The sequence below is a fragment of the Aythya ferina genome (genome assembly GCF_964211825.1).
Source record: "Aythya ferina genome assembly, chromosome: 32".
NCBI lineage: Eukaryota > Metazoa > Chordata > Aves > Anseriformes > Anatidae > Aythya > Aythya ferina.
The window spans coordinates 1,613,363-1,633,700 of record NC_140329.1 but is presented as its reverse complement, the minus strand read 5'-3'; the positions used below and the strand labels follow the sequence as shown (position 1 = coordinate 1,633,700).

The 20,338-nt window shown below is 49.6% G+C and overlaps 1 protein-coding gene across 1 annotated transcript; it reads right to left on the bottom strand.

Annotated features, from left to right (window-relative positions):
* Window positions 1–2,627: 2,627 nt before the first annotated feature.
* On the bottom strand, window positions 2,628–3,560 carry LOC311425619 (olfactory receptor 14C36-like; the record flags this gene model as incomplete). Its single annotated transcript, XM_084501560.1, has 1 exon — window positions 2,628–3,560. One exon carries the CDS (start codon window positions 3,558–3,560, stop codon window positions 2,628–2,630), a length of 933 nt encoding a protein of 310 aa, XP_084357686.1.
* Between the last annotated feature and the right edge of the window lie 16,778 nt (window positions 3,561–20,338).

The following is a 20,338-nucleotide window of genomic DNA, read 5'->3' as shown; positions in this document are numbered from 1 at the left end:
AATATGCCCAGCAGCTCAGCACTGCCACAAAAGTGTGGTTCCTGCCTACAAGTTTTCTTTCCAGAATGGCTCCTATGGCTCCAGGGTAACTTTTCCCAGGCACTCAGTTCCCCAGACCACACTACTCTTGCCCGCAGGCCCCATGTGTCTCTCCAACCCTCCCTTCTTCCCCTGCAGTAGTGGCACCTCACTGCAGCAGGTTGGTGCATCTCCAGGCTCAGGGGTGTTTCCTGAGGGCCTGCCCCGTGTGGGGAGTGGTGGGGAGGAAGAGAGCAAGGTCATCTCCTGGGGCATGGCTGAGCACAGCCCAGCCATCCCAAAACATGGGCAGGCCCCTGCTCCCAGGCTGAGGCACACATGCAGGGTGGACACTTCTCCATCATTCCAGCTTCACAAAGGGCCCTTCAGCCCTGTCCCCCATTCGGGACTCACCACTTCCTTCTCGTCAACCCACAAACATAGATTGCTTTCCATTTGGGGACTCAGGCAGGACTTTAAGGATCTGCTAAAGCCACGGATTTCCTTGTTTCTCACAGCCTTCTCACAAGTCTTTCTCCTGGCCCTCCTCACTGCCCAGCACTGCCTCTCAGGTGGTACTCAGTGACCCTTCAGAAGGGCTTTTAGTCTTCCTCAATTGTCCTGGTGCTTATTAGCACCTTTCTGGGTCTTTCCAGAGCTCAGAGGGAGTCTTCTTGTCCATCAGGGGCCCTGTACTGGCTGTTGGTGGGACGGAGTTACTCTCTGCAAAGCAGCCCCTTGTGGTACTGTGTTTTGGTTGTGTGACCAGTGATGGTCACCCACAGTTGTGGTTGCTGTTTTTGAGCATTTCTTGCACAGCATCAGGGCCTTCTGTGGCTCACAATTTGTGAGTTTTACTTGGTTTTGCTATTCTGTCCCCAGTTCCTCTAGAAGAAGACAAAGCAGGTGGCCGATAGGTGTTTATCTGCTGGATGCGTTTAGCAAGGAGGTGTCCATGGTGCAAATAGATGGAGGTCCATGAAGCTGCAGGAGCCCTGCTCTCTTGCCTGGGAGATCCCCAGCACACAGTGCCTGTGCCCCGCAGGGCCAGCCCCGCTCCCCAGGCCAGCACAAGAGGCCTGGCCCAGCCACAGAGCAGCCTGCCCCGAGCAGGGGCCTGCACAAAGAGCTTTCCCTTTGCCCTTTCCCCATCAGTGCAGGCCCAGCAATGCTGCCCTGCTCTTCCCAAGGGCCATCCTTGCTCCAAGAGAGCCTTGCCCAGGGCAGTGTGTCCGTGCTGGCCTGGCCAGCCATTGCTGCTTCCTGCCCTGTGCTCCCCACAGGGCCCTGAGCTGGCAGTGCTGCTGTGCTGAGCCAGGGGTTGTGGTGACCTTGGATCCCCGGGGGTCTCTCCCCCTGCCTGTGCTGCTCAGGGTGGGCAGTAGACCCAACTCCATGGGGATCTCTGCTGCTGACCCCCTTTCCATCTGCCCTGATGGCTCAGCAGCACAGGGCAGTGCTGGGCAGGGCCATGGGGTGTCTCTGCGGGCACAAAGGGCAGGCGAGTGCTGCACCAGATCTGGTCCATGAGGCCTCAAAAAGGTTATCCTCAATTACTCTACACTCTTAGGGACATTTGTCTGCTGGCTCTTCACCACCACTCCTGGCATGGCAGAGCTGTCCTTAGCCCATGGACTCCTCATATTCCCCTTTTTCTTTACCAAACTCTTCTTTGGATGGCCGTTAATTTTATGAGGTTCTAATCCCTACCAACTCAGCGTTGCATGTTCTCCCTGCAGATCCCCTGACATTTCCTGGCAGCTCCAGATTCCTCTCCAGGCTGACAGTGGCCATGAGCCCCACTGCAGGGGGGAAGTGCCATGCAGATGAGTCCAAGACCAGTTGTTGTCAGGTGCTGCCGTAAAGCTCTTGGTCAAGCCCTTGGTCCCTCACAGAGTGTCCTTGGAATTTAAGTCTATGTTCTTCACTCCAGGATGTCCCAAATAAAACCCCATTTGTTACTGTGGTGCTAGAAGGGAGGCAGCTGTGACCCAGGGCTGCACAGTGCCTGCTGCTGCCTGCAGCCGCAGCGATGTCACTGCAGAGAAAACAGGTCTGTCACCAAGGTACACAAGATATCAGGGCTTACCCAGAAAAAAAGAAGCAAAATGTGGAAGCCAAAAGAGAGCAGCAGTGAAAAGGCCACGTCCTGCTGCTCGTCATGGCCATGGCTCCAGGGAAGCAGCAGCCCCGACCCGAAGGCAGCAGAGAGGCAGAGCCCAGCGGGCAGGGAGGGGCAGCCCCGAGGGCCACCGGGGCTGCTCCTGCATGTGTCAGCTGGGCTCTTGGCCCTGAGGCCCTCCTGCGTGCTGGGGGTGCTCCCCAGCTCTAGAGGAGGTGGGAAGAGAGGAATACTGAGACCAATCAGGCTCTGACAGATTCTCAATTATCTACAAGGCAGGCATGGTTCTACAGGCACATGAGATATTTGTGTGAAAAATAAATAAATAAATAAATAAGAGTAATTAAGATATATGAAAATAAAGATACCATTATTAAATGAAAATCTAAAGATGCGGTATAATATATTACAAAGAAGTATAAAAAAACAGTATTCTAACAATTTTATAGAAAAAACATGAGTCTTGACTGGATTGGTGGCTTCAATATTACTGATGAAGAAGCATGTATCTGAAGAGTTTCCACAAGGCATCCTTGAGCTGCTGGTTCCTCATGCTGTAGATGAGGGGGTTCAGAGCTGCAGGAAAGACTGCGTACACAACAGCCACCACCAGATCCAAGGATTGAGAGGAGATGGAGGGGGGCTTCAGGTAGGCAAACATACCAGTACTGAGAAACAGGGAAACCACGGCCACGTGAGGGAGGCATGTGGAAAAGGCTTTGTGCCGGCCCTGTTCAGAGGGCATCCTCAGCACTGCCCTGAAGATCTGCGTGTAGGATAGCACAATGAAAACAAAACTAAGAAAGACTAAAGAAACACTCACTACAATAAGCCCAACCTCCCTGAGGAATGACTTTGAGCAGGAGAGCTTGAGAATCTGGGGGATCTCACAGAAGAACTGGTCCACAGCATTGCCTTGGCAGAGGGGCAGGGAAAATGTATTGGCCGTGTGCAGGACACTATAAAGAAGGCCACTGCCCCAGGCAGCTGCTGCCATCTGGGCACAAGCTCTGCTGCCCAGGAGGTTCCCGTAGTGCAGGGGCTTGCAGATGGCAATGTAGCGGTCGTAGGCCATGACAGTGAGAAGGGAATATTCTGCTGATATAAAGAACAAAAAGAAAAAGACCTGTGCAGCACATCCTTGATAGGAGATGGCCCTGGTGTCCCTGATGGCATTGGCCATGGCTTTGGGGAGAGTGGTGGAGATGCAGCCCAGGTCGAGGAGGGCGAGGTTGAGCAGGAAGAAGTACATGGGGGTGTGGAGGCGGTGGTCGCAGGCTATGGCGCTGAGGATGAGGCCGTTGCCCAGGAGGGCAGCCAGATAGATGCCCAGGAAGAGCGCGAAGTGCAGGAGCTGAAGCTCTCGCGTGTCTGAGAATGCCAGCAGGAGGAACTCACTCACAGAGCTGACATTGGGCATTTGCTGTCCTTACACATGCTTTCCAGGTAAAGAGCAAAATGCAGAAGAATGTTAAAACAGAGTTCTCTGAGGAAAACCTATTGTGTCTCTTAAAGCACCCCGTAACCTGAGCCTCTCTCTTTGCACAAAAATCTTTTGGCATCTCTCCTGCTTGAGCTGTGGTTGGTGCTGGCTGAGAGTGGCACTGGGAGCAGGGGGAGAGGAGGCCAGGGAGGGGCTGCTCCAGGGGAAGGTGTCTGCACTGCAGGGCATGGCCACGAGGTGCCCGAATCCCCCCTGCCACGGCGTTTCTGGCAACAGCTCCTTCTGGCCGCCTGCCCCTCTGTGCTGCCTGCAGCTGTCCCTGCCAGGAGCTGCTGCACTGCGCCCACCTCTTCTTTCCCCCTGCCCGTGCTCACAAACTCCATCCCACTCGGCTGTGCTCAGCGCTGCCCTGCAGCACCCTGCCACCAACAGGGACCTGCCAAGGGGCACCTCCATGGCTGCAGGAGCTATGGGGCAGCTGACAGAGAGCCCGGCATGGCCAGCCAGGGCAGGGTGTTCTAGGCTGACGGGGCAGCTGGCTTAGGGCACTCCAAGGGGCTTCTGCCAGACTTCCTCCCCTCACAGGGCAACCCAGCAGGACTCTCAAAGCCTACTGCATTGCCCACTGCCCTCCCAGAAACAAGACCCAGCAGGAGATCCTTCCAGGACCTGCAGCTGCATGGCCCTGCAGCCAGACACTTACCTTGTCAAGGGCTGTGCACATTTCTCCAGCAGGCAGCTCTCAGCATCCTCCCACTCCCAACTGCCTCCAAGCCCTCTCTCCTTCTCTCCTCTCTGTGTGCCTCTCTCCTCTCTGTCTCCTCTCTCTGTGCTGTGGTCAGAGTCCCCAGCCCTGCTGCGCTGTGCAGAGGAGCTGCTCCTGGGCAGAGCTGTCTCTCTGCACCACGGACCTCTTGCCACGAGCTCTCTCTGTCCCACGAGCCCGGCCCAGCTCAGCAGCACAGCACCAGCCCAAGGCACTGCAATCACCCCTCTGGGGGCTTTGCTGATGAGCCCACGAACCTCAGGCACTCAGAGACAATTGAAGACATCTCTCCAGAAGTCCAAGTCAGAGGCAAGTTTCCTGCAGTGTCCCCCTGAGGGCCAGCACTGATACAGCCTCCCTTGGAGCTCATTAGAGCAGAACCCTGGAGGCAGTGAGGACAAGGAGACAAAGGCAATGTAAAGGTGACACTGATGTGTAGACAAACTGGATGTGTGTCATCAAGCACAAGGGCCAGGCCTTCACCTCAAGCGCTTGGGAAGGGAGATCCTTTCCCTTCATGCAGTACTCGGGTCTCTTTGTGGGGCAGTAGGAGATGGGGATGTTCATGGCCAAGTGAGGAGAATGGTACGACCCCTGCCTGCTTCATGAGTGGGGGTGAGGAGGCAATGAGGCCCTGGTGCTTTAACAATAAGCTGTCTCCTCTTTGGCCTCAGTGACAGACACAACCGTAGCCATGGACACAAAGACATTGGACCTTTTCAGACTTTGAGCCTTGCCATAGCCCTTGCTCCTCTCCAAGCCTAGATACCCTAGAGACTCCCAGACCTGTACCTCTTTATTGGCTATTTGTAGACACACGTCTGTGTGGTGTTACACCAGATCTGAGCTGAGTTTGATAACTTGGATCTTCTTGGTGACTATGCTCCTTGTAAGGCAGCTCTGTAGGAAGCTGGCCTGGTTCCTGCTGAGCAGACACCACTACTCATATGGCATCCCCTGTGGTGCCCAGGCCCTCCTCCTTCTGGGCACTGCTCACTCAGCAGTGTCCCAGTCTGCTCTGATGTGTGGGGTTCCTCTTCCTCTGCTTCACAACTAGGCTGTTCTCCTTGTAAATGTCAGGAGGTTTCTGAAGGTAAATCCTGGAATTTCTCATGGTTCCCCCAAGCAATGCTGCATTCTGTCAGCAGTTAATGTCTTCAGGAAGATGGCTCACCCTGATTGTGCTGTCTCTCACAAGATAACAGCATCAGCAGTTGCAGGACAGTTTGTATAATACAGGAGTAACTAGTTGAATGGATTTCCAGCACAAACTTAGAGAAGGTTGGGGGATGGAAGGTTGCCAGGTTCCACCTTTTCTTTGCTTCTTTCCATCCATGCAGTCATTTTGTGTAGAATTGAATCCTGAATGTCATGAAGTTGTGCAGGGACAAATTCAGAATGGCCAAATCCCAACTGAAGCTCAATCTGACTATTACCTTCAAAGACATATGCTGCATATTTTTATGTGTAAATACATTAAAATAAGAAAAAAAAAAAAGGGAAAAAAAAAAAAGAAAGAAAAAAAAAAGAGCACTTAGGTGAATCTTCATCCTGTATGGGGTGTAGGGGGAAGCATATTCACAAGAGTTGAGGAAAAGGCTGAGGTACTTAATGTTCTCTTAATGTTCTCTTTGCCTCAGTGGGTGATAGTCCACCAGCTTGAACAAGCTCCGTAGCTTCTTTGTGATGTCACAAATACCGGCCCCAGGCAGGTAGCAAACCTCTCAAGAGAGATTGTTTGGGCAGGAAATGGGTGCATCACTGTGTGGTGTAATTGCCTTAAGTAACTAGGAAAATAAAACTAACATTCACATTTTTAAGGAAAAGGTACAGCATTGAAGAGGCTTTCAGGGTAGGGCATAACTGCATCACCTGAGTGTTTCCTAGGCTCCCAACCTTAGATGCTATCGCGCTGGGGAAACTTGGTGTGCTAGCTCTAAGGAACAGCACGGAGCGTAGAGTGGAGTGGAGACACCACGGCTAGGCTCTGTAATCAGGTGGGGCCTCGATTTTTCTTGTGCACAAAGCTGCACTTTTTGCCACCCTGAGCCAAAGACCTGTCATGTTTTGACAAATGCTGTACCCTAGTGTACTTTTTGCTCATTATAATATCATTATAATACCAAAACACACCTCCATCCCAAAAGCTACCCTCCTCCAAGGTGCGACCACCACTCACCGAGCATGCGCCCTGAATTTCTCGGAGCCTATTACTTTAAACAGAGACGGGAAAACTTTACACCAATCATAACTAAGATATGGTTGACTAGAGCCACTCAAGCTCCACCTAAAAGATAGAAAATAATATAAATTGGCCCAAGAGAGAGGGGATGTTAGGGAAGATACCATCGTCAGGGGAGATACCATCCCGAGGAAATACAACATCCTTAGGACCTCCTGACTCCTGGGATCAGTCGACGGGCTGAGCCTCTCTTCCCCCGGCACTGGGACACCTTTGGGTGAGATCTGAATACTTGCTTATAAATCTCTAAAGAGTCTTTGATCCTTTTAATGCGTTTACTTCTAGGCTGCGCACCTGTAACACCTGTAACACCTGTAACATCTGTAACACCTATAACACCTATAACACCTGTGTATTTCATGCATACTAGCTTGCTTTTGCAGACAGTCACTATCACTGGCAATCCAAAAGAACCTGATTATCTGTTGCTGTAATAAACCATACTTGATTGCATTGTGATAACTCTCATTAAGTGCAACGAGGGTGAGGGTGGTTATCCATGATAGTTCAGTGTTCTGAATCTAACCAGACCCCCAGATGGTTAATGCGTTTTTGGTTAATGTCTGAGCAGACCCCCAGACCATTAATGCTTTGATGGTGAATGTCTGACGGGACCCCCAGACGGTTAACGTGTTTTTGGTGAATGTCTGACTGGTTCAGTAGTCTGAATCCAACCGGGCCCGTAATGGTTAATCAGCTACACCCCTTAACGCGACAGTAAAATTGGCGTAGTTGGCAGGATTGCTATGGATAAACTTCTGCAAAAATACAAATGTGCCCCTTCCCAGGCAGGGAAGGAGTGGGCCCAAAAGTTTTGGAAAGATGAGGAAAAAGTGGTGGAGTGCATTGAGCAGTGTCAGGCTTCACGAAAGATTGGTCAAAGAAAGGGTAAAGGTGTGATTTGTGCTGTGTTAGGAGCCTGTTTGACTTTTGCTCAGCAAGAAGCTAAGGAAACTCCTGCTCCCAAACTGATCTCTGATGCGGAACATACCGCTTTGAAATCAGAGAATGAAATATTGAAGTCATCATTGGCCTTTGAAAGGGAGACAGGAAAAGCATTAGGAGTCAGAGTGGATAAACTTGTGAGTGAAAATAATTATCTTAAACAATTGCTGGAGAGGGTTAGTCATCTGTTAACTAAAATACAGCCTTGTGCTCTGGTTAAGCAGATTTGTAGACTGTTGTATAATGCAGACCCTGAAAGTTGGGATGGTGATATCTGGTCTGACAGTGATGATAGTGTTGAAGAGATTTCTGATTCTGAACCTCAATCGATTTCCTTGAGACCTTTGGTTAAGACTGAGACTACTGTTGATGATAATGATAAAATCCGCACTACTGTGCGAATGATTCCACGGTCGCCGGAGGAGCTGATTAAAATACAGGAGAAGTTCTCAAGGCGACCAGGGGAATCGGAAGTGAAGTATGTGTGGTGAGTTTCTCTTGAAGGAGGAGATCGAATTATGTTGAGTGAGGAAGAAACAGGTGGCTTTTGGGGACCTGGAGTGTTTTTAACCACCACACCAGGAGACCATAGTTACTCTATCACTGCACGGGCGGCATATTGGGCAGGTGGTATAGATCCCCAAGAGAGAGGGGAACCCCTGAAAATTAGAGCTACAGGCTATTCTGACCTGGCTGTAGCAGTACAAAAAGCAGCCTGTATTCAGGCGATATATGAAAGAGATGAATTTAGGAAATCCCCGATGTTAGCTCCTATTGACCCGGTTCAATTAACCCCTCTCATTCGTGGACTCCCTGATTGTCTTAAGATGTTTGTAGCAAACACCCAGGATCGCATACAAGCTGCTTGTAGGGATGTTGATCGTGGTCGTAGGCGGAATCCAAACTCTCTTATTCCCACATGGAGTGAATTTGTCCAAGACCTAGATAAATATGGATGCCGAATGGGCTGGATTAATTCATCCAGCATTAAGCCCCAAGACCACTCTCGGCGAGTCCACCAAATCCACACTAAAAATCCCAGATCCATGCAGATCCATAACACAGCTGCCCCTGGACAACCAAGAGCCAAGCGATAAGCCTCCTCCAGACACTGCAGGGGTGTAGCCGGGATGCTGGGACAGCCCAGCTTGTGGCTATTCAGTTTTGTCCGTGGGGTGTTCTCCTGGGCTGCAGGCTGCTCTCCAGCAGGATGCAGCTCTCTCTTGGCATCCTTGTGTTCTCCTGACGCCCCAAGGAGAAGACACCTCTGCACTAAGGCCATGTCCGTGCTGATGAATGGCTGTCTGTGGGCAGCTGGAGTGAGGCCTCTGCAGCCCTGGCGAAGAGGGAGAAGCTGAGATCCTGCTCATGCACCTGCAGACAAGGTGAGGATTCTGTCCATCTGCACTGGAAAAGGGGCTTCTCTGCATTAAGCTCTCTACATATTGGGAAACAGTAGAGTGTGCTTGTTGTACTAAGCATAAGAAAATCTGCCTTGCTCTATACTGGAGGGAGGTGTTCTTTGGAACTGCGCTGTGAAGTTCATGGATCTTATAAGTGGACTGAACTTCAGTTTCCCCCTTGTTCCTGCTTCTCAAATGCTTCACAGCAGGAAAGACTCCTCTGGAGCCCACAGGAATCCCTGCTCCCAATGTCAGCCTCAGAAAGAATCCTCCAGGACTCAAGAGAGAGAGATGCAGAAGGATTCTCCTGCAAAGAGAGAGGCTTGGGATGAGAGTGTTCTAAGACTTTCAATATGTTTTCCTCAGAGAATTCTCTTCTAACTTTGTTCTGCCTTCTCTTTTTCAACAGACAACTGTGTTCTATGTCAGAAAATGCCCAACAGCTGTTCTGTGAGTGAATTCCTCCCGCTGGCATTAGCAGACACGCGAGCTGCAGCTCCTGCACTTCGCGCTCTTCCTGGGCATCTACCTGGCTTCCCTCCTGGGCAATGGCCTCATCCTCAGCGCCGTAGCCTGTGACCACCGCCTGCACACCCCCATGTACTTCTTCCTCCTCAAACTCACCCTCCTCGATCTGGGCTGCATCTCCACCACTCTGCCCAAAGCCATGGCCAATGCCCTCTGGGACACCAGGACCATCTCCTATCAAGGGTGTTTTGCACAAGTCCTCTTTTTCGTCTTCTGCCCCTCTGCCACGGCAATGCTGTGGACCAGTTCTTTTGTGAAATCACACAGATCCTCAAGCTTTCCTGCTCAAATGCCTACCTCAGGGAATTTGAGCTACTTGTTTTCAGTTTTTCTTTACTCTTCGGTTGTTTTGTTTTCATTGTGTTATCCTATGTGCAGATCTTCAGGGCAGTGCTGAGGATGCCCTCTGAGCAAGGCAGGCACAAAGCCTTTTCCACATACCTCCCTCACCTGGCCGTGGTCTCCCTCTTTGTCAGCACTGTCCTGTTTGCCCACTTGAAGCCCCCCTCCATCTCTTCACCATCCCTTGACCTTGTGGTGGCAGTTCTGTACTCAGTGGTGCCTGCAGCAGTGAATCCCTTCATCTACAGCATGAGAAACCAGGAGCTCAAGGATGCCTTGAGGAAACAGATGACCTGATATTTAAAAAAAAAAAAAATCTCATTGTCTTCTTCATATGACTCATAAAGCATTGCAGGAACAAGGTTTTCTTTTGGTCATTTTTCATACTCTGCAGACCACCATCACAAGCTCAGAGCTGTGGGGTGTATGGGCAGGAGGTTCAGAAATGGCTGAGACATGGAAAGAGAAACCCAATGCTGGTGACAGCAGGCACATCATATGCGTGTGGAGAGATGAACACAAAGGAGCACAAAGGCCATCAGCTATTCCTAGAAGTCTCATGAAGGTCAGCTGGACAGATAGTGTCACAAGACCAAGTAACGTCCCCTGGGAAGCCACCTGAAGGCAGCTCTGGGATGTGCTTCCTTGAACCGAGGTCCCTGTGCCCATTCCTCATGTCCCGGGGTATCTCAGGGGAGGGCAGAGCAGGGCGAGGCACCACATGGCCGAGGTGCCTCCCAGCCTCTGGCAGTGACTGCAGGAGCCAAAGGTTCACTGCAGGCACTGCAGTGCACTGCCTGTGTATGTGCAAGGCAAGGACCTTTGTCTCTCAACAGCCCCATGTGTATGAGGAGCATGGGAGGCCAGCTCAGACATAGGCACCTCACAGAGCCCTGACGCTGCCCTGTGTGACTCCAGAAACAACCCCTGTTTTCCCTGTGAGATTTCTGTCATGCCTCTTGCACAGATTCAATACAGATGCTCCTCTCCTCCATGTCACACTACCGTGACTTTCTGGACTGGGCTGTCAGAGGTTTGGCTCAGAGATTTCTGGGGACTTGGAAAAGGCAGGCATCAAAAGCATATTAAGGAATGACAATAAATAAACAAACAAATAAATAAAAGGTTTGTTTATTAATAAATAAACAAACAAATAAATAAAATAAAAGTCACCTCTGCTCCTGCTGACATGATGGCGAAAGTCCTGCCACAGCCATCTTCAGGTATGTGGCATAAAAAATAACGATATTGCTGAAGCAGTAGGGAAGGGGAAAGAAGGCAATGTGGTGAACCTGGACTTTATCAAGGCCTTTGCCATGCTCTTCTGGAGTCTCCCTTTAGCCAGACTGGTGATATTTGGACTGAAGAAAGGGATGATGATGATGTGAGGGGGAGGGTGGCTGGACATCAGTGGTACAAAGTCCTCCTGCCAGCCAGATACCAGCAGCATCCCTCAGTCATGGGCACTTGGGTCAACACCATTGACCCTCTTTGTTATCTCCCTTTAAATGACACGGAGCACATTTTCAGCTCATTTGTGGCTGATGCCATGCTAGGAGGAGTCCTTGAGCAAGTTCCCCTTGCGCAGAGCACAACACTATGTGGGCTGCCGCAGGGCAAGTTAACTCCATCCCTGTCAGACCCAGTACAAGCAGACACTCGATTGCCATGCCGACTGTGAGATCCCCTCTGCCTACACAGCCAGTAGGACCCTTACAGGAAGAAGGCCTGGCTATAGGTCGTCATGTTCCTTCTTGGCAGTAAGGAACTGGACAGGCTTGAGAGGTTGCTTGCGGGAACCTCATGAGACTCCCACCTGCTCTCATGAGACGCCACCTGGAGTACTGCATTCATCTCTGAGGCTCCCAATACAAGAATGACTTGAAGCTATTAGAGTGAGTCCAGACAAGGACCACAAGGATGATGAAGGGGCTGGAGTACCTCTCCTATTAAAACAGGCTGAGGGAGTTGGTGTTGTTGAGCCTGGAGAAGGCTCTGAGGAGACCTTAGAGCATCCATCCAGTCCTTAAAGTGGGCCAACAGAAAAGCTGGAGAGAGACTTTTTCTCAGTGTGTGCAGAAATTCACTATTTTAATGCAGAAATCCAAGTATTACCTGAAGAATAATTCAGCCCATAGCCCCTTTCTCTTACATTTACTCTCTTGCTCACCTGAATCACTGCCCCTAACACTACCATTAAATTGCTCTATTTCATCGTAGACTTCTTGACAGACGTAAACAAAACCCTTAAGCATAATGCTTGCCCATACCCTAACCAGAGACCTGACACCACAAGGAGAACACCAAACGCTCCATCTAAAACTTTGCTTAATATCTAACCCAGAAAGGTCAAATCTAGTCCCTAGGAGAGTAGAAGGAGGTCAGCTCTACCTCAGGATCTCCTGCTGCAGCAGGACGAATGTGACTGTGGCAGGGACTGTGAGGTCACTTCTGTCTCTGCAGTGGATAGGGAAGCAGCAGGAACGTGTCACAGAAAGGAACTGTGAGGTCACTTCCGTCTCTGCAGTGGATAGGACAGCAGAAAGAATGTGTCATGGAAAGGGACTGTGAGGTCACTTTTGCCTGTAGCTGTCAGGTCACCCTTGACTTCTCCCTGGGATCTGTACTTTTGGGCTGACATCTGCCAGTGGCCCTGCTAGGCCAGGAGAAGCACCTGCTTGGCATGCTGACTGTGGGATCCCGTCTGCCTCCAGACCCAGGAGGACCCAGACAGAAAGAAGGCCCCCATATGGGTTGTTCTGTCCCTTCTGTAAGAGAACAAGTCCTACGAGGAGCGGCTGAGGGAGCTGGGCTTGTTCAACCTGGAGAAGAGGAGGCTCAGGGGCGACCTTATCGCTCTCTATAGGTACCTCAAGGGAGGCTGTAGCGAGGTGGGGGTTGGCCTGTTCTCCCACGTGCCTGGTGACAGGATGAGGGGGAATGGGCTTAAGTTGAGCCAGGGGAGTTTTAGGTTAGATGTTAGGAAGAACTTCTTCACTGAAAGGGTTGTGAGGCACTGGAACAGGCTGCCCAGGGAAGTGGTGGAGTCACCATCCCTGGAAGTCTTCAAAAGACGTTTAGATGTAGAGCTTAGGGAAATGGTTTAGTGGGGACTGTTAGCGTTAGGTCAGAGGTTGGACTCGATGATCTTGAGGTCTCTTCCAACCTAGAAAATTCTGTGATTCTGTGATTCTGTGATTCTGCTTGAGTCCACGACTGAACAGCAGGAGGCACAAGGCTTGGCTGTGTGTAGCCAAGAAGCTGCAAGGCCAGTAGCAGGCCCATGGCTTGGGAGATGCTGCTGAGGTGACTTGTGTCTGGTTGGGTGCCAGGCCACAAGGAGTCTGCTGGGTTGGGATGCCTACTTCAGGAGTGGTTTTCACTCTGATGGAGCTTTCTTTGATAGTAGGAAACATCAAGAGAGTAAAAGCTTCCACAAACTGTGCCCTGGAATGTTGGCACTGGCCTTGATGAGGAAGAAATGTCCCTCAAAGGGTATTGCTGTTGTGCCAGAGGTCACCCAAAGAGTGTCTGTGATCAAAACCATTTTGTTTTAAGGAATACCTGGCGAAGGTTGATGAGACATGGGTGAAACGATGGAAATGCCAGGATGAGAGCAAGGTGGTGAACAGACATGGGTGTTTGCAGTCTTCAAGGAAATAAGTCAAAGTGTGGAATAGCATAGGAATGCCTTCAGAGGAGAAGTCAGAGGTTGCTAGTGAGAAGGGAAGGTCCCAACAGCCCTGAAGTTTTTGTCCCCTTGTCTAGAGCTTATGAGGTGACGAGATGTAGTCATTGCAGTGGGGCCTCCTTCCTTCCTTGCAACCCTTGCAGAGGCTGGGAGGTGTCACACCACTGTTCTTCTCATGGCATCACACTGCCCAGAACATCCCACAGATCCCCAGGAAGAGCCCTGAGCCAGACATGGGGTACAAGATCTCCCCTCCAGTAGCTGGTGGCAGGCCTTGAATCTTCTGCTTCACTAAAACCAACCAAGACTTTTCTCAGCACAGCGCTTTGCCTGTCTGTAATCATGGCCTCCTAACAAGGCCCTGGGGAGGCTTTGTTAGTAACAGCCCTCAGTGGGGCCCTTTAACATTCCAAGTCACTTCAACTTTTGTGCCTCCTGACTTGACTTGCTCAAGCGGTTACATCACTTTCCTCTCAGTATCTGATCTTCATAGACTCAGCACCAAAATACACCATGGACCTCATTAAAATGAAGAAACTCCTAACATCTCTACCACAGTTTTCTTCACATCTCCACAGCTCGTGCAGCTAATGGCAGAGCTTGCATGATGTAGTTAAGGAAGAAGATTTCAAAAAGCACGTAATAAAAATATTTTCTTGTTTCAAAGTCTGAATTTTGCTGCAGTTCAATTTTGAGCATCATTCTCCTATTGCTCTTCATCCTGGGTGACTTCTTTGGAGACCTCTATCAGGAGGAAAAGCAGAGTCTGGAGGTCTGACACCTCCAGGGCCAGCAGTGGTCTTTGTCCCTGTAACTGCAGCCCAGCCCAGCACATGAAACCCTTTCTAAGACAAATCATGTCTTCTTTGGGAACAAAATATATAATAAAATAACTTAAAATAACTTAAAAAAATTTAAAATAAATAAAATAAAATAAAATAAAATAAAATAAAATAAAATAAAATTAAATTAAATTAAATTGAATTTTAAAATAAAATATTATAATTGAAATAACTGTTGGAATCTGAGAAATTCAGCTTAAATCTTAGTAGACACCTGGACACCCATGGTCTCTTATGAGTCTTCTGTGGAAAACTCAGGAAGAAAAGTAAAGAAAATATATCTTCAAGTGGCCATAGCTGTACCCATGAGCTTAGACTCTTTGGGGAAATTGTCCCCTTCGAGCCACAGAAACCTAAATTGAGTAATGTGAAAAGACGTGCCCAGTCAATAGAGTAGGACAAAGTCATGCTTCTTGTGCTATAGATGCAGAAGGCAAAAAGAATTGCATTGTGCCTTACACTACTCAAGGACGTGTAAACCAAGTCACGCAACTTTACCTTAGTATTGACAAGTCCATCACTAAACCATGCTACCAAGTTCTACAGCTACACCTTGGCTCTCCAGTCAATGAACCAGCTCATGGATGGCAATCAGGGAGTCTCGGTTAGCACGATGCTGCCTCAGGTGCACCACCATGGTAGTCATTGGCACCTGCTGTTCTTCAACCCTCAGCGAACCCGCAACAGAAGGATTCTGTGGAAGGCCAAGCAAGGTAGACAACTGTTTAAGATTCCCCAGTCTCCAAGGCAGCTATGCCAAAAGCCAACTGGTGGTGCCCTCTTGGAACTTTGAAGTACCTTCTCCTGAAACAGTCTATGCTGAGGATGCACATAGCCTTCAGGCCAGACACAATGGGGTGCTTTTGCCATTCCTTCCCAGTTAGACTCCCTTCAGCCTCCAGTACAGTTAACTGCTGGGATCCTCCTGTTACTCCAGAAATACAGGTGGGTTCTACCTCTTTAAATCTTGATGGCATTAGGGTACACTGTGCACCGGTGTCCAGTAGAGCCTGACACATTTGTGGGTGTGATGTGCCAGGCCATTAAACATACACAGTCCAGTAAACTTGATTGTTCAGAAACACCAGGAGAAGTATCCCAAGGGGTGGTGCTGCTGGTGAGGACACATTTGTGCCAGCAGCCTGAGTGGGCAGCAGCAGTGCGCAGGTGAGGGGAGGCCAGGAAGCGTATGCCAAGAGTACTCCTGCCAGCAGAGACAAGGCCGGGGCTGGGGCCGAGGCCAAGGGGAGAGGCAGGCCCAGGGTAGGGGGCTGCAAGGGCCATGCTGAGCTCCCTGCCCCTGCAGCAGCCGCACTGGCCCTCAGCAGATGTGCTGGCCAGCACACATGGGGAGGTGTTGGCGTGCATCAGAGAGCAGCAAGGAGGGCGCTGGAGAGGGCCAGGGCCAGGCGGGTGGCAGAGCCCCATGCAGGGGCTGGTTACAGGTCCCCTCTGCTGCAGACACTGCACGAAGTATGGCAGGAAGAGAGGGCAGACAGACCTTGTGGTCATGAGGCAGATCCTGGCCCTGGATGCTCCCTGAGCGCCTTGCAGCTCCTGACAGGCTGCAGTGAGGTGCCCCTCAGCCTTCCCTCCTGTGCTCCCAGGGCACATGGCTGCCTCCTGCCCAGCTCACTGCCCACCAAGAAAGTCCGACAGGGCTGCTTCCCAAATTGGGCCTTGCTTGGTGTTAGTCCCCTGCAGGGGCAGAAAATGGCCCTTGTCTTCATGGCTTTTCAGGGCATTCCTCTTAGTACATGCTCTTCTCATCTTTGATCTCTTTTACTGATTACAGAGGCCTAGGAGAACTTTTTGGTACAGTGTACTGTAGAAAAAAACCATCGAGTCCCTCAGCCACATCTCTGCTTTTCCTCCACATTGCAGCTGGTTTTTTCATTCCACAACCTCTGCTGTACCTGAAGAGAAATTATGAGAAAGAAGAGTCACAGAAAATGACTACCTGCTAGTTATTTTATTTGGTTAATTACCAAGATCTTACCAGCGCCTGTAAATGAGGTCTTTGGGTTAAAAAACATGAAAGACAACAACAACAAAAGGTCGAAGAAGTGAGATGGAGAAAAATGTTTTTATTGGACTAGCATTGCAAAGAATGAAAAGCAATTTTGAAGTATACGAACAAAGGTGTTTCTGCCTTGCCCAGGTATATGTGAGGAAGATGTGCAGGTACTTCATTGATGGGGAAATACTGTAGATTAGAATAACATCCTCAGTGCCTCCTTTAGCTCCTTGTTCCTCATGCTGTAGGTGAGCGTTTCACTGCTGGAGGCAACACCGAGTATAGAACTGAAACCACCAGGCCCAGGAATAGGGAGGTGGTGGAGGGAGGCTTCAGGTAGGCAACCATGGCAGTGATGCTATGCAGGGAGACCACGGCCAACTGAGGGAGGCATGTGGAAAAGGCTTTGTGCTGGCCCTGCTCAGAGGGCATCCTCAGCACAGCCCTGACAACCTGCACATAGGACAGAGCACAATGGAAACAAAACATCCAACTGCTAAACAGACACTGAACGCAAGTACCCCAACTTTCCTGAGGTAGGAATCTGAGCAGGAGAGCTTGAGTGGAGCTTTGAGGAGAGCCTGAGGAGAGCTTTGACTCAAAACAGAGCACTTTGACACAAAACAGCACATCTTTACAATTGCTGAGCACTCTTCTCAGCACTCTTCTCATCCTAATCCAAAACATAGCACCCTTCCACCTACTAGGAGGAAAATGAACTCTGTCCTAACTGAAACCAGGACAAGGGTGCACTCTATTCCATCATCCAGGTCATTGACAAATAAGTTGAACAGGACTGGACTCAGTGTAGGTCCCTGGGAGACACTGCTGGCTACAGGACTCCAACTAGACTCTGTTCCACTAAGCATGACCCTCTGAACTCTGCCAGCCAGCCAGCTTACATCCCACCTCACCGACCACTCCTCCATCTCACACTTCCTGAGCTTGCCTATGAGGATGTTATGGGAGACAGTGCTGAAAGCCTTGCTGAAGTCAAAGTAGACAACATCTGCTGCTCTCCCCTCACCCACTCAGCTAGTCATTCCATCATAGAAGCCTATCAAGTTGGTGAAGAATGGTTGCCCTTGGTGAACCCATGCTGACTACTCCTGATCACCTTCTTCTCTTCCACCTGCTGGAGATGACCTCCAGGATGAACTGTTCCATTGCCTTTCCAGGGACAGAGGTGAGGCTGACCAGCCTGTAGTTGCCTGGGTCCTCCTTCTTGCCCTTGTTGAAGAGCGGTATGACATGAGCTTTCTTCCAGTCTTGAGGCAGCTCTCCTGTTCTCCATGACATTTCAAAAATGATTGGCCATCAGTAACATCTGTCAGCTCCCTCAGAACTCATGGATATACCCTTTAGGGTTCATGGATTTGTGGCTGTCAAGTTTGCCTAAGAGATCTCTGACCTGATCCTCTTCAACCAACGGAAAGTCCTCGTTTCTCCAGATTTCCTCCCTTGTTCCTAATGCCAGAGATTCCAGAGGGCTGCTCTTAGCAGTGAAGACTGAAGCAAAGAAGGCATTCAGTAATTCTGCCTTCTCTGTATCCTTTATCATGAGGGCACCCACCTCATTAAGCAGTGGGCCCACATTTTCCTTCCTCTTCCTTCTGCTCTTGATATATTTGAAAAAGACCTTTTCTCGGACTATGTCCCTATATTCTTCCCAAGTGGCTTGTCCCTTTTTATGTATACTTCCTTCTTCCATTAAGTCACTCATGTATCTCCTTGATCATTCAAGCAGGTTTCCTGCCCCCTTTGACATTTTGCTCACAGGAATGCATATCTCTTGAGCTTGGAGGACTTGGAGGTCAGTGCGCTATTGCTGCCGGTGCACCGTTGTAGTAGCCCTCAGCACCTGCTCTTCGGCTCTCAGCAACCCCACAACAAAAGGGTCCTGTGTGAGACCAGGCAAGGTAGAAAACTATTTGACGTTCTCTGTATTCAAGGCAGTTATGCCAACAGACCTCTAGTACACCTTTTGTTTACTTGTTTACCCTTGGAAAAAGCTAGAAACACAGTCTGGAAGCATGTCGTTAGGGTTACCCAATGATGTTTACATTTCTCAAGAGCTATCATGACCAGCCTGAAAGAAAGAAGGGGAAGGTGCCATGCCTTGTTCCCTCCTCCAAGTGGATTCATGAGCGTCATACCAATAGCACCTCAAATAGTATTTATTGGTGCAGATTTAGGGAAAGCATCACAAGCCCATATTTGCTTTCCTAGTGGTAACTTAGTAGTTTCTTGCAATCTGTAGTTGCTTTGCAGGGAAGGATTTGTAGCAATTTGTAATACAGACATTCATGAAAACAGAGTAATGAGGTGTCCATGTCCTTGTGTACTATGGAATCCTACCAACCTACTGCTACGATCCATGGGCGAGCTGAACCTCCTAGGTCCTAACCATTGATACTGTGATGCCCTTGGAGAGGTCTTCAAAGCTGCAGGAGCAACCACAGACCTGGGGCTTGGAGACATCCCTTTGCTGCAGAGAACAGATTCAACAACAGAGGCTGGACCATTCAGATTCTGGAGTGACAAGAAACTGGCTTTTTTTCTGCTCAGGTCTGCTGCCCCCTCACACACAGCCAGGCCTGTGGCTCATCTCCATGTAGAGGGTGAGGACTCAAAGCTCTGCTGGTTCCCAACTAAGAGAGAAATACTCCACATGTGGAAGGGCAGGGCTGGCGGGGAGGTGGTACAGGACAGGCACTCCTTTCTCTTAATCCCCACCCAGGGAGCCTTGCGACCACAGGTCAGTGTCTGTACTGCCCACAGGTGCCTGCAGTCTTGTATCCTCAACATCCATCTTCTGTATTTAGCATTTTTACTTTTTTTTTTTTTTTTTTTTTTTCCTCGCAGCTTGGGGCCAGCATTGTTTGACCTGGTACCTGGCAGTGAAAGACTGTGTCTTACACTGTTGTGGTTTAACCCAGCCATCGGCTAAACACCAGACAGCTGTTCAGTCCCCCTCCCCCTCCCTCCTTATTAATAATAATAACAACAACAATAATAACAATAATGAAGATAATAGTACTACTACTAAGAATGTGTACAAACAAGTGTACACTACACCAACCCTGGCTAAACACCCCTATCTATTGTTTAACATGATGTCAGATGGTATGGAATATCCCTTTGGGCAGTTTGGGTCAGCTGTCCTGGGTCTGTCCTCTCCCAGCTCCTGCTGCACCCCCGGCCTGCCCACTGGCAGGACAGAGCGAGAAGCTGAAAAGTCCTTGGCTTGGTGTAAGCACTGCTCTGCAACAGTTAAAACATCAGTGTGTTATCAACATTATTCTCATCTTAAATCCCAAACACATCACCCTACCAGTTGCTAGGAGGAAAATTAACTCTATCCTAGCTGAAACCAGGACAAGTGAGCAGCTCCTTGGGTATATTCCTGACACCAGCTTTGCAAGAAGCAGAGATGTGGCAGAGATGCCACTGCAGAGACAACAGGACTTTCACCAAGGTACATGAGACCTGAGGGCTTAGTCAAGTACAAGAGCTCAAGAGAACAATGTGGAAGCCAAAAGAGAGCAGCAGTGAAAAGGCCACATCCTGCTGCTGGCCATGGCCATGGCTCCAGGGAAGCAGCAACCCCGACCCGAAGGCAGCAGAAAGGCAGAGCCCAGCGGGCAGTGAGGGACAGTCTCACAGTCCATTGGGGCTGCTCCTCTGTGTGGCAGCAGCTCCAGGGGAGATGGGAAGAGATAACATCTGAAACCAATGAAGTTCTCGTGGATTCTTTATTCTCTTAATCCACACAGGAAGCCAAGTTCTGTAGGTACATAAGATGATTGGGTGAAAGTAAATAAACTAAAAATATAATAATAGACAGAATGCCACAAATAGAATTCAACCAAAATCACAATTTTAAGAGATAATATTAATAATAATAAAAGAATTGAGAGCTACTGTACTAAGAGGTTGTTCAGATAACATGTGTGTCCATTTAATATTGTAGGCACA